The following is a 25,203-nucleotide window of genomic DNA, read 5'->3' on the forward strand; positions in this document are numbered from 1 at the left end:
AATAACACAAAAGTTCATTTTTTAGCTCTAAGAGGTACACTATTGGACAATTATGCTCTTCTGTTATAAAGCGATTGGATAGAAGCACTGTCAATCTCACTCATACAAAAACCACCACGCCTCTTTTTGGCTTTTATTTCCGCTTGTGTTCACGTCACTTTGACTTTACGGAAACTAGTACATCATTTGAGATTGATTCCTGCCTTTGTGATTGCATTCCATCGCTTACACTCTCTTATCAAAAAGTTTGTTTAATAAATGTAATTCGTTTTGAGTTCTAAACGGATATTTTCTTCACACCTCATGATTTTGTAGCCTCTACTTGTGAGAGGGAGTAAAACGTTACTCACACTGGCATAATTTCCAGAGGACTGTTTTTACTGATACGCAGGAAGAAAAGTTTTGTGTAGCTCGACAGCTAACGTTTGTGTTTAGTTACCTTTATTTCATCAAACATATGAATTAATTGTAACGTAAGGAGTTTAATGTATGAGTTTATTGAATTAATATTAGTTTATCGTAAATGTTGTCAATCGTGTTGTGTCATTAACTTACTGAACGTAACTACAGTTCAAGGCACAGCCAGTAACGCTAACTGCTGAGGTTGCGAAAGGAGCAGATAGCTAGCTAACTACCAGTCATGGCAGACTCGAGCAACAACCACCCGAAGACCTTAAATTTTAATGTGGGGGTACTTGGGCATGTCGACAGCGGGAAGACGTCGCTTGCCAGGGCGCTCAGCAGCACAGCGTCCACGGCTGCCTTTGACAAGAACCCCCAGTCCCGAGAGAGAGGCATCACTCTGGATCTCGGCTTCTCCTCCTTCAACGTGGACCTCCCCGAGCAGCTGCGGGAGGACCCCGGGGGCCACGGCTACGACAACCTGCAGTTCACGCTGGTGGACTGTCCTGGACACGCGTCCCTCATTCGCACCATCATTGGGGGTGAGAGAAGTGAATGAGAATATCATATTACTGCAGAGAGAAATCGATACCCTAACCGTAGTAGCAAGACAGCAAATGTTCAGGTGTTGACACCTGTGTAATGGTGGAGATCCCATCACTCACACTAAATGACTGTACATGACACGTAGTGACATATTTCAACTGTCCAGTCTGACATCTCCTGGTACTCTAGCAAAGAGTTTGACAGCCAGCTTCAATAATGGCAAATGGGAACATACTGGGGCTGCAGAATAAAGAGTACACATTAGAGGTCGACCGATTTATGATTTTTCAACGCCGATACTTATACCGATTATTGGAGGACCAAAAATTGATCGGCCGGTTATTTTATTTGTAATAATGACAATTACAACAATACTGAATGAACACTTATTCTAACTTAATATAATACATCAATAAAATCAATTTAGCCTCAAGTAAATAATGAAACGTGTTCAATTTGGTTTAAATAATGCAAAAACAAAGTGTTGGAGAAGAAAGTAAAAGTGCAATATGTGCTATGTAAGAAAGCTAACGTTTCAGTTCCTTGCTCAGAACATGAGAACATATGAAAGCTGGTGGTTCCTTTTAACATGAGTCGTCAATATTCCCAGGTAAGACGAGGTTGTCGTTATTATAGGAATTATAGGACTATTTCCCTCTATACCATTTGTATTTCATTAACCTTTGACTATTTTATGTTCTTAAAGGCACTTTAGTATTGCCAGTGAAACAGTATAGCTTCCGTCCCTCTAGTTAGCGTGCGCTAACAAGCTAGCCATTTCACTTCGGTTACACCAGCCTCATCTCGGGAGTTGATATGCTTGAAGTCATAAACAGCGCAATGCTTGACGCACAACAAAGAGCTGCTTGCAAAACACATGAAAGTGCTGTTTGAATGAATGTTTACGGCCTGCTTCTGCCTACCACCGCTCAGTCAGATACTTGTATGCTTGTATGCTCAGTCAGATTATATGCAACGCAGGACACGCTAGATAATATCTAGTAATATCATCAACCATGTGTAGTTAACTAGTGATTATGATTGATTGTTTAATGCTAGCTTGCAACTTACCTTGGCTTACTGCATTCGCGTAACAGGCAGTCTCCTTGTGGAGTGCAACGAGAGAGAGGCAGGTCAGGTCGTTATTGCGTTGGACTAGTTAACTGTAAGGTTGCAAGATTGGGTCCCCCGAGCTGACATGGTGAAAATCTGTTGATCTGCCTCTGAACAACGCAGTTAACCCACCGTTCCTAGGCCGTCATTGAAAATAAGAATGTGTTCTTAACTGACTTGCCTAGTTAAATAAAGGTATACAATTTTAAAAATCGTCGCACAAAAATACCGATTTCCGATTGTTATAACTTGAAATCGGCCCTATTTAATCGGCCATTCCGATTAATCGGTCGACCTCTAGTACACATACACCTGATACAAATATACATAATTTCTTGACTCAACAATTTAATCCAGCCATTACATGGTTAACCCACACTGATTGACTGGCCCCTCCACTAGCCTGTGGCTTGGAAAGGAAGAGAGAGAGGAGGAATGGGTAGAAGTCTCCAGGAGGACATGAGAATTCCTTACACCCCAGCTAAACCCTGCTTAGTAATTCCCCCTTTCTTTCTTGCTACAATCTCCCTTTCTCTCTCTCCTCACTCCTGAGGAGTGTTCTTTGGCTTTATCCACATTTGATTATTTTTGTTTAATCATTTCTAGGTAAGAAATGTACTATGTATGCTGTAAGTGGAGACTGCTTTGACAGGGCTGAGAGGTGAGGGTATGCATTGGTGGTAGAAGACGATTGAAACTGAAGGAAAGCAGGATAAGGAGAGCACACACAGTGGGAGTGTGGCCTGAGTCAGTGTATATGGCTGGTAGTTGGCTATATAAAGCCAGTGTGTCCCTGTGGATGGCAAATGCTGTGGATTAGGGCAGAAGGAAGGTGTGGGGATCAGGGTATGTAATAAACTTCCTCTCCTGTCCCCAGTGGGGAAAGCACAGGAAAGAAAGAAAGCCAAAGAGAGGCAGAGGAAAGAAAGACTGCCAAAGTGAAGGAAAGAAAAGAGGGAGAGGAAAGACAACCAAGTGAGCTGGGGCTCTAATTTCAGCCATCTAGCCGTTCTCCCTTGTCTACATCTTTATCCTTTGTACCCTCCCTCTTCTCTCCCTCTCTTCGTTATTATTCTTGGTTGTCTGTTGCTGTTTCTCCATTGGTTTCTCAACTTATGACTGGTCCTTTGGGCCCTGTGTAGATGAGCTGTAACCATGCAGCGCTGAGTGGTCACAATCATTTCGCTGCAGTAGTTTTGGACTGGGGTGTTTATTATGGACAAGCCATATAGCCTACATACAAGTCTAATAGTGAGTGTGTGTGTTTCAGGGGCTCAAATCATAGACTTGATGATGCTGGTGGTAGATGTGGTGAAGGGGATCCAGACCCAGACAGCAGAGTGTCTGCTTATAGGAGAGCTGACCTGCCCCCGCATGGTGGTCATTCTCAACAAGACTGACCTGCTGCCGCCCAACAAGAGACAGACCGCCATCGACAAGATGACCAAGAGACTGCACAAGACACTTGAGAACACCAGGTAACACACACACCAGGCCCCCAGTGTCCTTTCTGGAGCGTGAAGTCACCAGTTCTGCTGGTCGGCTACTATGTAGCAACCTAGCGGTGCCAAAGCTCTGGGCCTGTATTCACAATGCATTTCAGAGGAGAACATTTGTCCTGGGTGCTGAGAATCGAGACATTTTACTCCTACTCTTATGGGTAAAAATGAAAGCTATGCAAGAAGGGCTTTAGTCATAAGAGATACCAAGTCGGCAGATTATTTAGGACGCCTCATAAACTGTCCTAACCGGTTAATAGTTACCAGCAGGGGTCTTGATAATAGAAAAATGCAGCGAGTAAGTGGTTCCTGCACCACATGCAACTGCTTTGCAGTTGTTGAAAGAATGTTTTGATATTTCTATACAATAAATCTATAAATAATGTAGACCTACATGTCTTTGACAATGATTTCACATGAGGCCTATTACACGATATGCCTAAATACGTAGAACCGCTAGGCTAATAAATATGTCTAATTGGGCATGTTTATAAGTTGGGAAATTGAAGGAATCTAGGGCTTATGTTTGATTGTTTGATGAAAATGATAGACCTTTCAAACATTGTATGCAACATTATCAGCAAGTGACATTGATGCCTACTGTGCCAAATCGATGTAGATATGTTAAATAGGAGTGACGAGTGTGTCGATATAATGGTATTGTCAAAATTCCACTTTTAACAACCATCAGAATTGGTTTAAAAAAAAGTTTATGCATGCCAACATATTAAGCAATCATTAAGAGTAGGCAAAGTGATGGTGTCAGTCGGAAATGATATAAAATGTTTTACCATTGAAACATTTGAACATTCACATTCATTGTGGTTGTCTGAAGAAACATGTGCTATAGAGTTCACAGCTGGCAACGCCTCATCAGGAAACATGTGCTATAGAGTTCACAGCTGGCAACGCCTCATCAGGAAACATGTGCTATCGAGTTCACAGCTGGCAACGCCTCATCAGGAAACATGTGCTATAGAGTTCACAGCTGGCAACGCCTCATCAGGAAACATGTGCTATAGAGTTCACAGCTGGCAACGCCTCATCAGGAAACGTGCTATAGAGTTCACAGCTGGCAACGCCTCATCAGGAAACATGTGCTATAGAGTTCACAGCTGGCAACGCCTCATCAGGAAACATGTGCTATAGAGTTCACAGCTGGCAACGCCTCATCAGGAAACATGTGCTATAGAGTTCACAGCTGGCAACGCCTCATCAGGAAACATGTGCTATAGAGTTCACAGCTGGCACCGCCTCATCAGGAAACATGTGCTATAGAGTTCACAGCTGGCAACGCCTCATCAGGAAACATGTGCTATAGAGTTCACAGCTGGCAACGCCTCATCAGGAAACGTGCTATAGAGTTCACAGCTGGCAACGCCTCATCAGGAAACATGTGCTATAGAGTTCACAGCTGGCAACGCCTCATCAGGAAACATGTGCTATAGAGTTCACAGCTGGCAACGCCTCATCAGGAAACATGTGCTATAGAGTTCACAGCTGGCACCGCCTCATCAGGAAACATGTGCTATAGAGTTCACAGCTGGCAACGCCTCATCAGGAAACATGTGCTATAGAGTTCACAGCTGGCAACGCCTCATCAGGAAACATGTGCTATAGAGTTCACAGCTGGCAACGCCTCATCAGGAAACATGTGCTATAGAGTTCACAGCTGGCAACGCCTCATCAGGAAACATGTGCTATAGAGTTCACAGCTGGCAACGCCTCTTTCCTTTGTGGTACCTCAATTGTTGTGATTACCAGCTGAGATAAACTTTTATGGGGTTGATTTTGTCTGGGCCCTGTCTTAACATCATCCTAAAACCTACTCTGAGTTTGGATTTTTTTTGGTCTTTAAGCAGGTTTTAACAGGATTCTAAGAACGTTTCTGGGATGCTTTGTAGATATGGGCCCAGGTCTGACCTAGAAAGCCTGTAAATTACGATCTAGATCTAGATGGCCAGTATTGCCAAACACATTTTGTTTAGATGGCTGTTTTGTGCTCTAAAATGTGTTTATTATGATCAAGTTCGATCCCCACTGTGAATTATTTTAAAGTTTGCTACAAATCAAGATACTGAATTAAGTAGTGATACATTCTGACTACTATATTTGTCGTCACACAGGATCAGGTGCTGACACAGACCAATCATGGCCGGCAGGCTATTAGGAGGCTCCATAGACATTAAGGCAGGATGAAAACAACTACATTGACCATGATCCTTTGCTGCTTATTGCCACTTTCACGATGATCCTTAGCTATTTTTTTGGGGTGCCATTCAGCCCCATTCAGCAATAAAGGCGTGCTTCAAATTCAAATACTACCAGCTTCATGAGCCATCGCGAGTTTTGCATAGGAATACATGGATGACATCAATGCTATCACTGTCTTCTGGTTTTAATGTCTATGACACACACACACAAAATAATTCTAACCCTCGTTTCATCCCCTGTTGGATAGATTTAAAGACTGTCCTGTGATTGCCTTGTCAGCAAAGCCTGGGGGTCCTGAGGCCCCTGAAACAGAGGAGCCCCATGGAGTGCCTGAGTTAATAGAGGTAAAGACCCTGGACACACTGGTGCCCCAGGAAGTGCCTGCGCTATTAGCAGTTTGGCTTAATATTCTGACTGATGTGTAGAAGGCTTCAATGATACATACAGTATGATTCAGTAAAAGGTCACTCTTACAGAACAAAGAGGTATGACAGACACTGTCAGGTCAGGGGTTCTGCCCTATAATTAAATCACAAGAGACACTGTCAGGAAGTGTTGATGAAACCACAGGATACACACTCAACACTACTATATGGCTCTCTGTGTGTATGACTGAATCACACTCATGCCTACAAGGATGTTACGATGTTAATGAGAGCAGTATTGACTTTGTGTGTGTGTGTGTCCTAGTTGTTGAAGAGCCAGACGTACCTCCCTCACAGAGATCCGGGGGGAGCTCTGCTGATGGCTGTGGACCACTGCTTCTCCATCCGTGGTCAGGGCACAGTCATGACCGGAACTATCCTACAGGGGGCGCTGGCTGTCAATGACACTGTGGAGATCCCTGCCCTCAAGGTATGGTCACTTACCACAGAACACTGATGTACATGACCACTAAAAGAAGTCTTGATCAGTGGTTCTCAACCTCAATCCCACATGTCTATAGACCAGAAACAATTTTTTGTGACATTGCAGAACATTAGAGTGCATTAGCCAATTTGAATTTGTTCTAATTTTAGGTTATGTGGTCCTATAAAGAGACTATAGCATGATGGTAGTCCCTGCTTCCAGAAAGGTTGAGAATCATTGATGTAGTAGAAGAGCCCTGATTCAGATGACCTGGACAGCTGGAGTAGAAGATAAAAGCTACAGAGATTTTTTGGGAAGTTCAGAAGTTGACTGCAAGAGGAGAGGGGGAGGGATGGGAGTGGAGGATGTGTCTGTGTTTTTGGGGAGACTGGGGAGGAGGGGTGGGGTATTGGCAGTACAGGAGCTGGTTAATTCAGACCAGATGCAGTTGTAGGCCAGCTCAGTTTATTATCTTGAACCTTACTGTCAACTGGTGACATCATAACATCCTCCACTGGGTGGCGGCAGAACCCTGGATTAACCAGCAGGTAGTGTTGGAGAGAAATTGTGGTTAGGCTACACCAACCATACTCACCCACTCACAACATAAAAACAACACTCAAAGATTATTCTGTTATACACTGAACAAAAAATATAAGCAACATGTAAAATGTTAGTCCCATTTGTCATGAGCTGAAATAAAAGATCCCAGAAATATTCCATACGCACAGAAGGCTTATTTTTCTCATTCTCTGTTAGTGAGAATTTCTCCTTTGCCAAAATAGGTGTGGCATATCAAGAAGCTGATTAAACAGCATGATCATTACACAGGTGCAACTTATGTTGGGACAATAAAAGGCCACTGTAAAATGTGCAGTTTTGTCACACAACACAATGCAACAGATGTCTCAAGTTTTGAGGGCGCATGCAATTGGTATATTGACTGCAGGAATGGCCGCCAGAGCTGTTGCCAGAAAATGTAATGTTAATTACCACTCCAGCCCAGGACCTCCACATCCGGCTTCTTCACCTGTGGGAAGGTCTGAGATCAGCCACCCGGACATCTGGTGAAACTGTGGATTTCCACAATCAAATCATTTCTACACAAACTGACAGAATCCATCTCAGGGAAGCTCAACTGTACTGGGCAGATGGCAGCGTGTAGGTTCGTGTGGGTGAGCGGTTTGCTGATGTCAGCTTTGTGAACCGAGAGCCCCATGGTGAGGGTATGGGCAACAAACATAATTGCGTTTTATCGATGGCCATTTGAATGCACAGAGATACCGTGATGAGATCCTGAGGCCCATTGTCGTGACATTCATCCGCTGCCATCACCTCATGTTTCAGCATGACAATTCACAGCCCCATGTCGTAAGGATCTATACACAATTCCTGGAAGCTGAAAATGTTCCAGTTCCTCCATGGCCTGCATACTCACCAGACATGTCACCCATTGAGCATGTTTGGGATGCTCTGGATCAACGTGTATGTGTCCCAGTTCCCGCCAATATCCATCAACTTTGCACAGCCATTGAAGGCTATATGCTAAGGAGATGTCACACTGTGTGAGGCAAATGGTCATGACACCAGATACTGACTGGTTTTCTGATCCATGCCCCTACCTTTTTTTTAGGTATCTGTGACCAACAGATGCATATCTGTATTCCCAGTCATGTGAAATCGATAGATTAGGGCTTAATGAATGTATATCAATTGACTGAATTCCTTATATGAACTGTAACTCAGTAAAATCATTGAAATTGTTGCATGTTGCATTTGATATTTTTGTTCAGTGTTATATTGAACATGTTCATACTCTGTCAATTGTATACTTAACCTTGCACAAACAATCAATAGAGCTGATGAGGTAGTTTGATAGTCTCTCTGTGTTTGTCTTTTAACCCCTAGGTGACCAAGAAAGTGAAGTCAGTTCAGATGTTCCGGCGGCCGGTGACCGGGGCCATGCAGGGTGACCGGGTGGGCGTGTGTGTGACCCAGTTTGACCCTAAACTGCTAGAACGGGGGGTGGTGTGTACCCCTGGTTCCCTACACACCCTCCACGCAGCCATCATCTCTGTCAGAAAGATTGGCTACTTCAAGGGTTCCCTGGCCACCCGTGCCAAGTTCCACATCACCGTGGGACATGAGACTGTCATGGCCAGGGTCACCTTCTTCGGTCTGCCCCCTGGAGAGACCCAGCAGGCCTCCACCACAGACCCCCAGCTACCCACCTCAGACCCCCACGCCTCTGAGCCAGACCTTAGACCCCTGGACACACCCTTCTCTTTTGACCGGGAGTACTTCCACCAGGATGAGTATGTGATTGGCCAACGGGAGGCCGGCGGGGCGGGACAAGACCCGGAGCAGTGGGCGCTGCTGGAGTTTGAGCATCCGGTCACATGTCCCACTCTCTGCCTGGTGATTGGCTCCAAGCTGGATACAGACATTCACGCCAACGTGTGCCGACTGGCGTTCCAGGGGCGTCTGCTGGAGGGTTTTGAGGAGAAGAGCTACTCTGAGACTACACTACTCAGACTACGTATCTACAAGACCAAACACAAGGAGGGACAGGTGGAGAGGGTGAGTGGACCCCCTGCCACACACAGACACATCTTCCACCCCCTCATTCCCCTAATAGGCTGTACACACACACCCTTCCCATCAGTCTTCGTGCTTGGCTCTCTGTCCTTGTTCCTCTGCCCCCCTCCCCTTCCTGTATTCTGGTCCTTGTTCCTCTGCCCCCCTCCCCTTCCTGTATTCTGGTCCTTGTTCCTCTGCCCCCCTCCCCTTCCTGTATTCTGGTCCTTGTTCCTCTGCCCCCCTCTCCTTCCTGTCTTCTGGTCCTTGTTTGGATGTTTCTCATTACTGGTGGCACTGGAGAGATTTTCAGGGACTGAGCTCCCATTGTGGACACACACACACACACACACACACAGAGTCCCGGCGATGCGGCGTGGAGAAGAATGCAGGGCCTTTGCGTGTGCTGGGCTGTGACACAGGCGTGTGTCCCCCTGACGCCAGTGGCGACAGCCAGGCTGGTGCTGTTTGGACCTGAGTGGCACAGGAATATACCCACATCCACATGGCTCTCTGCATTCCCCCAGGCCCTCACTCTGGCCCCTGCTCTCTCACGCTCATCTCTCTTTCTCTCTCTTTGAGTCCTCAATCCATTATGCTTTTCGATCTCTCACCTTTACCGTCTTTCTCCCTGGCTCGATCTCGCTCTTGTAATATATTCAATGACTTATTTTGTCATTTAATTCAACACTCTGACTATTTTGTTGTTCCTCAGTTTATCTTCCCCTTTTGACTCATAAGAGTCTTATCTGCCTCGTTGCTCCTGCCTGTTTGTCTGTTTCAGTGTTGTCTGCAGCCAGCAGCGTGTCTGTGTGTACACAGTACGCATCCTCTCTCAGGATCACTCACAGGTTAGAGGTCAAGTGTGTGGACAAGTTTTACTGCTGTTAGGCTGTTACACATAGGTCGTTGACCCTGAGGTTGATCCTCTCCCTGTGAGGTCAGACTCAGGTCTTGTGACATGGGTTCCCCTCCCAGACTGAGGAAGTCCTTTTTGTTTTTTCTAAGAGGACAAATATCTGAGTTTGAGATATGGCTTTGTCATCCCTTAGTCACTGTGTTGTTTTATTAGGATCCCCGTTAGCAGTTGCAAATGCAGCAGCTACTCTTCCTGGGGTCCACATAGAACATGACCTAATACAGAACAAAATTAGACAGGAACAGCTCAAGGACAGAACATACATTTAAAATAAGAGTATAATTTTAACCAACTGTAGCTTATCAGCGGTGACGCATCAGTCAGAACCGAATGTGAGAATGAGCGAGGGAAGGAAGTGACAAAGGGGGAGAAGTAGCGAGGGAAAGAGCAGTGCCCTCCCTTTATCGGATCAGTGACGGGTGAGAGAGTTCTCTGTGATGGACAGATACAAAACAGAAGAAAACATGCGAAGAGGAATGAGAGGACAGACAGACGGCAGTCCTAGGGGAATGTGGCTCATAGCAGCGTTGGGTTGGGACAGGGGACAAAACAGTGTCATGGTGGGGTCAGCCACCCCCCCACCATTCACTATGGCGACAGAGTGGCAGCATGGCAACACACGAGATCATGCAGCAGTGTGTGTGTTAGATCAGAGAGAGGAACATGAAAAACAAACACACTGTCTGCCTCAAATCATTAAGGGATATGCTGGAGTGTTAGTTAATAATGGTATTTGTATGATATTTGTTACAGGAAGCTGCTCATTTAATGATCATATTATTTAAGTGTATTGCATTACAATAAGGATATTTTGTTGTATGTGTCATTGGTGCCTCTCTCAAGTCTCCTCCTCCTTCTGGTCAGGTGACAGACGACTACACTGTGATTGGCCGAAATCTCTTCAAGAAGGAGACCAACCTGCAGTTGTTTGTGGGGTTAAAGGTCACGCTGTCGACCGGCGAGGAGGGGGTCATCGAGGGCGGCTTCGGACAGAGCGGGAAGTTTAAGATCCGGGTGCCAGGTATGTAGGCATGGGCCTGTATGAATGTGTTAATGATAAAACAGACCTCGCTGCTGAGCGGTTTAAAGCAGCGTATGGGTGTATGATCACATCTGACCAACAGATATCAGACATTTTATATGAATTTCCTGCCGTTTGTACTCACCAGTACTGCACACGGCCGCCGTTCATTATGTCTTTCCTTCTACTTCCCGGGGTTGTCCGTGGTCCGTTCGTTGTCAGAATCAGGATGTGGTGTGCTGGGTATCCCTCTCCAGGATCCTCTGGGGGTAGCTCTGGTTCCGGGGGAAGTCTGCACCCTGTTTATTTTACCTTCTGTCGCTCCTCTCACCTCCGACCCACAGATAGGCTCCACACTGGGCCCGGTGGGAGAGAAAACTAAAACATTTAGAAAGAGAACCGTACCTACTTCCTCTCAACTCACTCACACTGGCGTGCACACTCACAAACATGCTCTTATATATACACTGACATACTTGGCTAGTCACTTAAGACATTCAGCATGCTCATTGCTCATTCACTCTCATAGTTTGCCCTCTGCTGTGTGTTCTTCTGACCTCTCGCTACTCTGGGTGTGCTTGTGTGAGCTCCCTTTCTCTCATTGTTTTTTGCCCTTTCAGGGCATATGATTCAAAATGGAGAAAGTGAGGGAGAGAAAGGAAAAGAGGGCTAGTTAGATTTGAGTAAGTCTTTGAAGGCCCCCCAGACCCCTCACAACCTCCCCTTTCACACACACTACTGTCCAATTCACCCCCGCAACCTGCCCTGACCCCAAACTCATCCCCTACAAGCCCCTTAGGGCCACCAGCCTGGCAGCTATTCTAGAGGAGGAGAGAGTGATGGATAGATTGTGGGAAAGGAGCAGAGGGGGATAGCTGTCATTTAGACTTTGAAGTATAGGTCTTCTCGGCTCCAAAAAGTTGGACCCGAGGACAATCTGACCCGATTTAAAAATAAAATACAAATTAAAATAAAATAAAACATATTTTTTAAATACATTTTTGTTATTTTTTAAATGGGGACCTGAACGGACCCGAGAACAATCAGGTCCATTCGGGTTCAGGTTTGATGACAACCAGACCCGGCCTTTACCCGATTGGACCGAGTGATGATCAAAATATGTGATGATAAAAACATGTTTATCAACCAAGTTGATCTTCTGGTTAACAAATAGCCCATAGCCAACATATAAAGACCTATGGGTCCACTCTGTTCTATCAGCTGTAGTTGCATAGACCCAATGACAATCAAACAGGACCCGAGGGAAAAGTTAGATTTATGAATCCTGACCCTCTCGGGTATTCAGGTTACATTTTTCATTTGAGTCATTTAGCAGACGGTCTTATTCAGAGCGACTTACATACATACATACAGTGCCTTGCGAAAGTATTCGGCCCCCTTGAACTTTGCGACCTTTTGCCACATTTCAGGCTTCAAACATAAAGATATAAAACTGTATTTTTTTGTGAAGAATCAACAAGTGGGACACAATCATGAAGTGGAACGACATTTATTGGATATTTCAAACTTTTTTAACAAATCAAAAACTGAAAAATTGGGCGTGCAAAATTATTCAGCCCCCTTAACTTGTTAAGGACTGCCCTCCAGTTCTTCTCAATTTCCGCCTGAAAGTATACCCTAATCTAACTGCCTGTAGCTCAGGCCCAGACGCAAGGATATGTATATTCTTGGTATCATTTGAAACGAAACACTCTGAAGTTTGTGGAAATGTGAATTGAATGTAGGAGAATGTAACACAATAGATTCCGTAGAAGAAAATACAAGGAAATAATCAATGTTTTCTGTTCTTTTAATTTTGTTGCATCTTTGAAATGAACAAGAACAGCCAAAATATTCAGATATGATGCTGGGGATAATTTAAAATAAGAACATAAGTTGGCAACAGTATTTGACCAAAGTTTCAGATAGATACCTTCAGGAATGAGTGAGGTACATGCCATTGAGCATGAAGACACCCAGGTGTCCCTCACAAGCTTCCCAAATGTACCCAAGTGGCCTAATTGGTAGAGTGATACATTGATGCAAATAACTATATACACTGCTCAAAAAAATAAAGGGAACACTAAAATAACACATCCTAGATCTGAATGAATGAAATATTCTTATTAAATACTTTTTTCTTTACATAGTTGAATGTGCTGACAACAAAATCACACACAAATTATCAATGGAAATCAAATTTATCAACCCATGGAGGTCTGAATTTGGAGTCAAAATTAAAGTGAAAAACCACACTTCAGGCTGATCCAACTTTGATGTAATGTCCTTAAAACAAGTCAAAATGAGGCTCAGTAGTGTGTGTGGCCTCCACGTGCCTGTATGACCTCCCTACCACACCTGAGCATGCTCCTGATGAGGTGGCGGATGGTCTCCTGAGGTATCTCCTCCCAGACCTGGACTAAAGCATCCGCCAACTCCTGGACAGTCTGTCGTGCAACGTGGCGTTGGTGGATGGAGCGAGACATGATGTCCCAGATGTGCTCAATTGGATTCAGGTCTGGGGAACGGGCGGGCCAGTCCATAGCATCAATGCCTTCCTCTTGCAGGAACTGCTGACACACTCCATCCACATGAGGTCTAGCATTGTCTTGCATTAGGAGGAACCCAGGGCCAACCGCATCACAAGGGGTCTGAGGATCTCATCTCGGTACCTAATGGCAGTCAGGCTACCTCTGGCGAGCACATGGAGGGCTGTGCGGCCCCCCAAAGAAATGCCACCCCACACCATGACTGACCCACCGCCAAACCGGTCATGCTGGAGGATGTTGCAGGCAGCAGAACGTTCTCCACGGCGTCTCCAGACTCTGTCACATGTGCTCAGTGTGAACCTGCTTTCATCTGTGAAGAGCACAGGGCGCCAGTGGCGAATTTGCCAATCTTAGTGTTCTCTGGCAAATGTCAAACGTCCTGCACGGTGTTGGGTTGTAAGCACAACCCCCACCTGTGGACGTCGGGCCCTCATACCACCCTCATGGAGTCTGTTTGAGCAGACACATGCACATTTGTGGCCTGTTGGAGGTCATTTTGCAGGGCTCTGGCAGTGCTCCTCCTTGCACAAAGGCGGAGGTAGCGGCCCTGGGTTGTTGCCCTCCTACGGCCTCCTCCACATCTCCTGATGTAATGGCCTGTCTCCCTTTTTGCCCTGATGCACATTCCTGCCTGCAATGATACATTTTGGCATGTGAACACCACTGGTTGGAGCAGAAGGGACAAAGGTAGAGGGGACAGAAGGTGCTACAGTGGTCTTGCTGTAGCTAGCAAGCTCCTGGATGAGCAGCTCCCTGAAGGCTAGCTGTGAGATGGGGGGCTGTCCACAGCTCCGAGCCATTTCCTTCTGGAGCAATGTCAATAAAATGATAAAACAATGTCTTGTATCATTTCATGGTTTTGTGGAGAACATTATAGTAGCCTATCAGCGCATCTGACAGGGCCACACCTCCCATGCTCTTGTTGTAGTCCTTCACAGCAGCTGGAATGGGGACATTTTTGGTGGTCCATGCCCCAGTAGCGCCCTTCACACGCCTGACGACGTGATCACCACTGAAGGACTTGTGGATTGTTGTGCACATCACCACCTCTCTGGTATCCATCCACTTCACAAAGAGCAGGCCATCTTCACGGATCCATCTCATGTAGAGGTCGACCGATTATGATTTTTCAACGCCGATACCGATTATTGGAGGACCAAAAAAGCCGATACCGATTAATCGGCCGATTTATAATTAAAAATATATATATATATATATATATTTGTAATAATGACAATTACAACAATACTGAATTAACACCTTATTTTAACTTAATATAAAACATAAATAAAATCAATTTAGCCTCAAATAAATAATGAAACATGTTCAATTTGGTTTAAATAATGCAAAAACAAAGTGTTGGAGAAGTAATATGTGCCATGTAAAAATGTGTGCCATGTAAAAAAAGCTCATGTTTAAGTTCCTTGCTCAGAACATGAGAACATATGAAAGTTGGTGGTTCCTTTTAACATGAGACTTCAATATTCCAAGGTAAGAGGTTTTAGGTTGTAGTTAATATAGTATTTTCGGACTATTTCTCTATACCATTTGTATTTCATTTACCTTTGACTATTGGATGTTCTTATAGGCACTATAGTATTGCCAGTGTAACAGTATAGCTTTCGTACCCCTCCTCGCCCCTACCTGGGCTTGAACCAGGAACACATCGACAACACTCAAAGCATCATTACCCATCGCTCCACAAAAGCGCAGCGCAAGGGGAATAACTACTCCAAATCTAAAAGCGAGTGACGTTTGGAATCAGTATTAGCGCACACCCAGCTAACTAGCTAGCCATTTCACATTGGTTACACCAGCCATTAGGCTGATAGGCTTGAAGTCATAAACAGCGCTGTGCTTGCGAAGAGCTGCTGGCAAAATGTACAAAAGTGCTGTTTGAATGAATGATTACGGACCTGCTGCTGCTCAGTCAGACAGCTCTATCAAATCAGTCTTAATTATAACATAATAACACACAGAAATATGAGCATTTGGTCATTAATATGATCGAATCCGGAAACTATCATTTCGAAAACAAAACGTTTATTATTTCAGTGAAATACGAAACCGTTCTGTATTTTATCTAACGGGTGGCATCCCTAAGTCTAAATATTATTGTTACATTGCACAACCTTCAATGTATGTCATAATTACGTAAAATTCTGGCAAATTAGTTCGCAATGAGCCAGGCAGCCCAAACTGTTGCATATACCCTGGCTCTGCATGCAATGAACGCAAGAGAAATGACACAATTTCACCTGGTTAATATTGCCTGCTAAACTGGATTAGTAGTTATAACTAGTGATTATGATTGATTGTTTTTTATAAGATAAGTTTAATGCTAGCTAGCAATTTACCTTGGCTTCTACTGTGTTCGCGTAACAGGCAGGCTACTCGTGGAGTGCAATGGTTAGAGCGTTGGACTAGTTAACTGTGCTGTCGCAAGATTGGAACCCCTGAGTTGACAAGTTGAAAATCTGTCGTTCTGCCATTGAACAAGGAAGTTAACCCACAGTTCCTAGGCAGTCATTGAAAATAAGAATGTGTTCTTAACTGACTTGCCTAGTTAAATAAAAGGTATAAAATAAATAAATACAGTGCCTTGCGAAAGTATTCGGCCCCCTTGAACTTTGCGACCTTTTGCCACATTTCAGGCTTCAAACATAAAGATATAAAACTGTATTTTTTTGTAAAGAATCAACAAGTGGGACACAATCATGAAGTGGAACGACATTTATTGGATATTTCAAACTTTTTTAACAAATCAAAAACTGAAAAATTGGGCGTGCAAAATTATTCAGCCCCTTTACTTTCAGTGCAGCAAACTCTCTCCAAAAGTTCAGTGAGGATCTCTGAATGATCCAATGTTGACCTAAATGACTAATGATGATAAATACAATCCACCTGTGTGTAATCAAGTCTCCGTATAAATGCACCTGCACTGTGATAGTCTCAGAGGTCTGTTAAAAGCGCAGAGAGCATCATGAAGAACAAGGAACACACCAGGCAGGTCCGAGATACTGTTGTGAAGAAGTTTAAAGCCGGATTTGGATACAAAAAGATTTCCCAAGCTTTAAACATCCCAAGGAGCACTGTGCAAGCGATAATATTGACATGGAAGGAGTATCAGACCACTGCAAATCTACCAAGACCTGGCCGTCCCTCTAAACTTTCAGCTCATACAAGGAGAAGACTGATCAGAGATGCAGCCAAGAGGCCCATGATCACTCTGGATGAACTGCAGAGATCTACAGCTGAGGTGGGAGACTCTGTCCATAGGACAACAATCAGTCGTATATTGCACAAATCTGGCCTTTATGGAAGAGTGGCAAGAAAGCCATTTCTTAAAGATATCCATAAAAAGTGTTGTTTAAAGTTTGCCACAAGCCACCTGGGAGACACACCGAACATGTGGAAGAAGGTGCTCTGGTCAGATGAAACCAAAATTGAACTTTTTGGCAACAATGCAAAACGTTATGTTTGGCGTAAAAGCAACACCCTGAACACACCATCCCCACTGTCAAACATGGTGGTGGCAGCATCATGGTTTGGGCCTGCTTTTCTTCAGCAGGGACAGGGAAGATGGTTAAAATTGATGGGAAGATGGATGGAGCCAAATACAGGACCATTCTGGAAGAGAACCTGATGGAGTCTGCAAAAGACCTGAGACTGGGACGGAGATTTGTCTTCCAACAAGACAATGATCCAAAACATAAAGCAAAATCTACAATGGAATGGTTCAAAAAAACATATCCAGGTGTTAGAATGGCCAAGTCAAAGTCCAGACCTGAATCCAATCGAGAATCTGTGGAAAGAACTGAAAACTGCTGATCACAAATGCTCTCCATCCAACCTCACTGAGCTCGAGCTGTTTTGCAAGGAGGAATGGGAAAAAAATTCAGTCTCTCGATGTGCAAAACTGATAGAGACATACCCCAAGCGACTTACAGCTGTAATCGCAGCAAAAGGTGGCGCTACAAAGTATTAACTTAAGGGGGCTGAATAATTTTGCACTGCCAATTTTTCAGTTTTTGATTTGTTAAAAAAGTTTGAAATATACAATAAATGTCGTTCCACTTCATGATTGTGTCCCACTTGTTGTTGATTCTTCACAAAAAAAGACAGTTTTATATCTTTATGTTTGAAGCCTGAAATGTGGCAAAAGGTCGCAAAGTTCAAGGGGGCCGAATACTTTCGCAAGGCACTGTATAGATTTATTTATTTTTATCTGAAATTTCCGATTGTTATGAAAATTTGAAATCGGCCATTCCGATTAATCGGTCGACCTCTAATCTCATGGTAGCCCGCTTAGGCATGTCGTTCACCCTGTTTTTCGAAAATCCCACTCTGTTGGTCCGAATGGTGCCACAGGCCCACATCTCCAGCTTCCTCAGGTCTGTGAACAGGGTAGGGCTTGTGTAGAAGTTGTCCATAAACAGTTTGTAGTCCTTCCCTAGCAGCTGAAAATCTAATAACTCCATAACGGAGTCATAGCTAAGCCCCTTACCGGTCGCACAACTGCTCTTCCCCTCATAGGCAAAGACATTGCACACACAGAATCGGCCAAAACAAACAGTTTGTAACCCCATTTAGTCGGTTTGTTACGCATGTACTGTTTTAGGCCAATTCTGGCCTTTGAGGCTACCATCCTCTCATCTATGGAAAGGTTCTGGTCAGGCTGAAAATAAGTCTTGCAAGCCTCAAGGATGTCGAGGTAGAGAGGTTTGATTTTGCAGAGCTTATCAAACCGTGCCGTGCCTCGCTTCGTCTTGTTGTCCTCGTCAACTTTTGGGTCACTGATATCAAGTGCCCGTGAGATTGTCAGAAACCTACTGCATGACATGACCGTGGTGGGGAAAGGCAGTTGATAGAGGGGTGCAGATTTCCAGTAGTCCTTCAGGGTTTTCAGCTTTACAAGACCCATGCAAATGACCATAGAAAGGAAACAAAAAAGATCTGACATGGAAATGGGCTTCCATGTCTCTTTCTTGCCTTCCTGCTTCTTAGCTCCGTAGTTATTTGTATTCGACACCAGAGAATCAACAACTGCCGAGGTGAAAATCAACTGAAAAAGTTGCATGGGGCGGTACTTGGAGGTCATGTCCAGCTGAGGTCCTGGTGGCCTTTTTGGTCTGAATACTGGAAGTGGTGGCGCCACATCCTCCTCCAGCACAGAGTGCCAACGACCCTCCTCTGCTCTGCCAGCAGGTTCCACACTTCCCTTCCTCCACTTCTTTGTCACCGACTTCACACCTCTTGATGGCCGGGCGGGGGTAGGTGTTGTGCCGGACACAGCAGGGGTACGGCTGGATGGACCAGCTTCAGTGGGGGATTTGCACCTTGGCAGTATGGGCTCCCAATCAGAATCGCTGGGACTGTGAAATAAAGACAAAGACACAGACACACAGACACAGATTATATATAGAGTAGGGAATGAATCACTATGGTGAGGAGCTGATCCATTCCATGTTTAGATAAAATAAAATGTAAAAAATATCTAATATATACAGACACACAGTCACAGACACACAGACAAACACTCACCCACAATGTAGAGCAGTGTACTTTACACATTTCATTACTGATTATATTTTTATATATGGCAAATAAAGTAAAAATATCTCAACTCAAATTAATAATATTTGATATTATACATTTCAAATAACGTTACTCACCAATCCAACACAGAATCTTCTCCATACAGGAACATCTCCTCAGATTTAGAGTCAAAAGAATTCTGTCTGTCTGATTCATCTTGTAGTAATGTCTGAATCTGTCTGAATCATCTTGTAGTAATTCACTGTCACTATCTTGATCAATTTCTTCAATAATATTGTGTAGATCTGTATATTTTGTCTTTGTCTTTGATTTTAAAGTTTTACTCGCCATAATTCTTCTCTGAAAATGCTCTCAAAACAGAAATGCTGCCCGTAACCAGCGGGGCTGCTTCTAGTAGAATTTTCAATGGCGAATGGTTGTGTCTTTACGCTCAAGTTTCCCACAAAGGCTAGTCTTCCTGGATAGAACCATCACCTGTTGTCGTTTACCTCGGCTCATTGGCTATCTACCAAGCTAGATTTCAAAACGATCAGTGGTCATTGGTCCGAAATACAGTCAATCAACGAAGAACTGGTCATATCATTGGTGCGCAATGAGGTCATAGTTTGGTGTGTTCAAATCAGTTCCTTTCGGTCAATATGTCCCGGGAAAAGAACCATGAAGTATAGCTGTATTACTAACAAACAAAGGATTGCAATGAAACCAAACATGACTCGATAAACATCCGTTTAGAGTGAGTAATTACATTGAATGTTACGTCCAAAGTTGAAGGACACTGAATTTATGACGCAAAGCCGTTTACAAAATGTATAAAAATGGATTATATCGAACAAAACAACAATTTATTGTTTCGTCATGACCTTTAGTGTTGCCAAATGAAGAAGATTTTTAAAGGTAATTGATGAATTTTATTGCTATTTCTGACTTTTGTGACTAATTTACTTGGCTGGTAGCTGTACATAATGTTTTGTCTAGTGATCGATAATCACATGGTTTACTTTCCCAGTAAAAACGTTTTTAAATCTGACATGGTGGCTAGATTAACAAGACGTTTAGCATTCATTTGCCGTATTGCACTTCTGATTTAATTAACGTTAAATATTTATAATAATTACATTTCTGCAATTTTGACGAAACGGAACGCTAATGGAACGCCATTCCTAGTCAGGTTAACTTGGCTTTCGAAGACTTTAGAAAGTCAGGGCAGGATGGATATCGGTCTGTATCAGTTTGAGTCTAGAGTGTCTCCCCCTTTGAAGAGGGGGATGACCGCGGCAGCTTTGAAATCTTTGGGGATCTCAGACGATACAAAAGAGAGGTTGAACAGGCTAGTAATAGGGGTTGCAACAATTTTGGCGGATAATTTTAGAAGAGAGGGTCCAGATTGTCTATCCCAGCTGATTTGTAGGGATCCAGATTTTGCAGCTCTTTCCGAACATCAGATATATGTATTTGGGTGAAGGAGAAGGGGGGGTGGCTTTGGCAAGTTGCTGCGGGGGGTGCAGAGCTGTTGGCCGGGGTAGGGGGAAAATGCTTATTGAAATTCTCGATTATCGTAGATCTATCGGTGGTGACAGTATTTCCTAGCCTGTGGGCAGCTGAGAGGATGTGGTCTTATTCTCCATGGACTTTACGGTGTCCCAAAACTTTTGGGAATTAGTGCTACAGGATGCAAATTTCTGTTTGAAAAAGCTAGCCTTAGCTTTCCTAACTGACTGTGTATTGGTTCCTGACTTCCCTGAAAAGTTGCATATCGCTGGGGCTATTTGATGCTAATGCAGTACGCCACAGGATGTTTTTGTGCTGGTCAAGGGCAGTCAAGTCTGGAGTGAACCAAGGGCTATCTGTTCTTAGTTCTACATTTTTTTGAATGGGGCATACTTATTTAAGATGGTGAGGAAAGCACTTTTAAAGAACAACCAGGCATTCTCTACTGACGGGATGAGGTCAATATCCTTCCAGGATACCCTGGCCAGGTCGATTAGAAAGGCCTGCTCTCTGAAATGTTTTAGGGAGCTTTTGACAGTGATGAGGGGTGGTCTTGACAGAAGCAGGCAGTGATCGCTGAGATCCTGGTTGAAGACAGCAGAGGTGCATTTAGAGGGCAAGTTGGTCATGATGAAATCTATGAGGGTGCCCATGTTTACTGATTTAGGGTTGTACCTGGTAGGTTCCTTGATAATTTGTGTGAGATTGAGGGCATCTAGCTTAGATTGTAGGATGTCTGGGGTGCTAAACATATCCCAGTTTAGGTCACCTAACAGCATGAACTCTGAAGATGGATGGGGAGCAATCGATTCACATATGGTGTCCAGGGCACAGCTGGGGGTTGAGGGGGGTCTATAACAAGTGGCAACAGTGAGAGACTTATTTCTGGAAAGTTGGATTTTTAAAAGTAGAAGATCGAATTGTTTGGCACAGACCTGGATAGTATGACAGACCTCTGCATGCTATCTCTGCAATAGATTGCAACTCCGCCCCCTTTGGCAGTTCTATCTTGATGGAAAATGTTGTAGTTGGGGATGGAAATTTCAGGATTTTTGGTGGCCTTCCTAAGCCAGGTTTCAGACACGGCTTGGACATCAGGGTTGGCGGAGTGTGCTTAAGCAGTGAATAAAAAAAATATATATATGCATAGTGACTTTAACTATACATTCATGTACATACTACCTCATTCCAGGGTTTTGCTTTATTTTTACTATTTTCTACATTGTAGAATAATATTGAAGACATCTAAACTATGAAATGACACATGGAATCATGTAGTAACCAAAAACGTGTTTCAGATTCTTCAAAGTAGCCACCCTTTGCCTTGATGACAGCTTTGCCCACTCTTGGCATTCTCATAACCAGCTTCATGAGGTAGTCACCGGGAATGCATTTCAATTTAACGGGTGTGCCTTCTTAAAAGTCAATTTGTAGAATTTCTTTCCTTAATGCGTTTGAGACAATCAGTTGTGGTGTGACAAGGTGGGGAAATATACAGATGATATCCCTATTTGGTCAAAGACCAAGTCCATATTATGGCAGGAATAGCTCAAATAAGCAAAGAGAAACGACAGACCATCATTACTTTAAGACATGAAGGTCAGTCAATATGGAAAATTTCAAGAACTTTGAAACTTTCTTGAAGTGCAGTTGCTAAACCATTAAGCGCTATGATGAAACTCACTTTCATGAGAACTGCCACAGGAAAGGAAGACCCAGAGTTACCCCTGCTGCAAGTTCATTAGTTACCAGCCTCAGAAATTGCAGCCCAAATAAACGCTTCAAAAAGTTCAAGTAACAGACACATCTCAACATCAACTGTTCAGAGGAGACTGCGTGAATCAGGCCTTCTTGTTCAAGCTGCTGCAAAGAAACCACTACTAAAGGACACCAATAAGAAGAAGAGACTTGCTTGGGCCAAGAAACACAAGCAATGGACATTAGACCGGTGGAAATCTGTCCTTTGGTCTGATGAGTCCAACTTTGTGATTTTTGTTTCTAACCGGCGTGTCTTTGAGACGCAGAGTAGGTGAACGGATGATCTCTAGGTGAACGCATGTGTGGTACCCACCGTGAGGCATTGAGGAAGAGGTATGATGGTGTGGGGGTGCTTTGCTGGTGACGCTGTCTGTGATTTTATTTAGAATTCAAGGCACACTTAACCAGCATGGCTACCACAGAATTCTGCAGTGATACGCCATTCCATCTGGTTTGCGGCTAGTGGAACTATCAATTGTTTTTCAACAGGACAATGACCCAACACACCTCCAGGCTGTGTGAGGGCTATTTGACCAAGAAGGAGAGTGATGGAGTGCTGCATCAGATGACCTGACCTCAACCCAATTGATATGGTTTGGGATAAATTGGACCGTAGAGTGGAAAAGCAATCAACAATTGCTCAGCATATGTGGGAACTCCTTCAAGACTGTTGGAAAAGCATTCCAGGTGATGCTGGTTGAGAAAATTCCAAGTGTGTGTAAAGATGTCATCAAGGCAAAGGGTGGCTACTTTGAAGAATCTAAAATCAAACGTATATTATGATTTGTTTAACATGTTTTTGGTTACTACATGATTCCATGTGTGTTATTTCAGTTTTGATGTCTTCACTATTTTTCTACAATGCAGAAAATAGTAAAAATAAATAAAAACATTGGATTGAGTAGATGTCCAAACTTTTGACTGGTAATGTATACATATTTAATTCCTCTGTCCTATCCAATAAACAAACTATATGTGAAGACTTTTTTTTTAAAGGAGGGAAATATGACTTGTATAAACTAACAGCAATTATAATTCTAATTTGAATTATCTCTTTCTTTATCTCTCTCTCTTCCCCATTCCCTCTTTCTTCTCTTCAGAGGGTCTCAGTCTAGAGACTAAGCAGCTCCTCTCCTCCTCTGCCAAGAAGAGAGTTAAGGGTGGTGCTAAGGGGGCCAAAGAGGATGATGCCAAGACAGACTCTCAGCCAATCTGCATCAACCTCCGATTCAAGAGATACGTCTTTGACCCCCACAAGAAGATGGTTCAGAGCTGACCTCTGCAGCAGCTATAGGATGATACCTGTGATGTCGTGTAAAAACAAAAATGTTGCTTAAAAGCTGATCTCCGTTCATGGGGAAAGTATTGCTCACTATATTTTCAATGAATTTTTCTGCGATCGTCGCAGCCGTCTAAGGCACTGCATCTCAGTGCAAGAAGCGTCACTACAGTCCCTGGTTCGATTACAGGCTGTATCACATCCGGACGTGATTGGGAGTCCCATCGGGCGGCTCACAATTGGCCCAGCGTCGTCAGAATTTGGCCGGGGTAGGGTGTCATTGTAAATAAGAATTAGTTCTTAACTGACTTGCCTAGTTAAATAAAGGTTCAATTTTAAAAAATAAATAGAGATGTAAACAAAAAAGGTGCATAAGTGTCGTTTGTATGCGTTTACCCTCCCCTCCGCTTTACCACTACCATGTTACAGTGATGATGGATAGAGGAGAGAGAGGACAGTGGTTCATAGACCATGTAGAGCCTGGCCTCTGTATCTGGGGAACAGATGCTTCCATCTTCTCTTCCACACAGACTGAGGACCTAAAGATCTCACCTGAATTCCCATCAATATATATGTGCTTCTTTGTTTCAACCACATTTTCCCAGTGACAGTAGTGACAGCCTAGGTTTTTTGTCTCATGTTACTCCCCAGTTATCGCAGACCCCACCCCCTTGTTATTTTGTTGGCTGACCTGATAGTTGCTCATGTATGATGTGGCAAATGTCATGTAGTTTACAATGGTTCAGTCAGTAAAGCAGGTCTTAATAGTTGGCTCTCTTTAACTTCATACAGTAATTATAATATAATTCCCATTGTTTCCTATTCTACGGACGTGGTGAGAATGTATGAAAAGTATCTTTATCAGTATAGCGTCATGTCTCTCCTCTTTTCTATTAGCCACATGCAGAATCTCATTCAACCTATTTATCTTATAGCCTGTAAGCACAATAATGCCCCTTAACACTTGCTGTTTTACCTACAGTTGAAGTCAGAGGTTCACCTTAGACAAATACATTTAAACTCTTTTTTCCACAATTCCTGACATTTAGTCCTAGTAACAATTCACTGTTTTAGGTCAGGTAGGATCACCACTTTATTTTAAGACTGAAATGTCAGAATAATAGTAGAGATAATGATCTATTTCAGCTTTTATTTCGTTCATCACATTCCCAGTGGGTCAGAAGTTTACATACACTCAATTAGTGTTTGGTAGCATTGCCTTTAAATTGTTTAACTTGGGGAAGACTTCCACAAGCTTCCCACAATAAGTTGGGTGAATTCTGGCCCATTCCTCCTGACACAGCTGGTGTAACTGAGTCAGGTTTGTAGGCCTCCTTGTTCGCACACGCTTTTTCAGTTCTGCCCACAAATTTTCTATAGGATTGAGGTCAGGGCTTTAATTTTGTACCCATTTCCTCCAGCATCTTCAC

The 25,203-nt window shown here is 43.6% G+C and overlaps 1 protein-coding gene across 1 annotated transcript; it reads left to right on the top strand.

Annotated features, from left to right (window-relative positions):
* Positions 1-161: 161 nt before the first annotated feature.
* On the top strand, positions 162-24,139 carry LOC139413551 (eukaryotic elongation factor, selenocysteine-tRNA-specific). Its single transcript, XM_071161055.1, has 7 exons — positions 162-944; positions 3,332-3,539; positions 6,022-6,118; positions 6,465-6,629; positions 8,532-9,203; positions 10,984-11,140; positions 23,595-24,139. The coding sequence occupies exons 1-7, from the start codon at positions 641-643 to the stop codon at positions 23,768-23,770; spliced, it is 1,779 nt and encodes a 592-aa protein (XP_071017156.1). The 5' UTR covers positions 162-640; the 3' UTR covers positions 23,771-24,139.
* The last annotated feature ends 1,064 nt before the right edge of the window (positions 24,140-25,203 follow it).

Source organism: Oncorhynchus clarkii, chromosome 7 (genome assembly GCF_045791955.1).
Source record: "Oncorhynchus clarkii lewisi isolate Uvic-CL-2024 chromosome 7, UVic_Ocla_1.0, whole genome shotgun sequence".
Classification (NCBI taxonomy): Eukaryota; Metazoa; Chordata; class Actinopteri; order Salmoniformes; family Salmonidae; genus Oncorhynchus; species Oncorhynchus clarkii.

Coding starts and splice junctions, on each gene's coding strand:
- LOC139413551 (XM_071161055.1), top strand. CDS start 641: ATGGCAGACTCGAGCAACAACCACCCGAAGACCTTAAATTTTAATGTG. Junction 3,540..6,021: donor AAGACACTTGAGAACACCAG/GTAACACACACA, acceptor CCTGTTGGATAG/ATTTAAAGACTGTCCTGTGA. Junction 6,119..6,464: donor GAGTGCCTGAGTTAATAGAG/GTAAAGACCCTG, acceptor TGTGTGTCCTAG/TTGTTGAAGAGCCAGACGTA.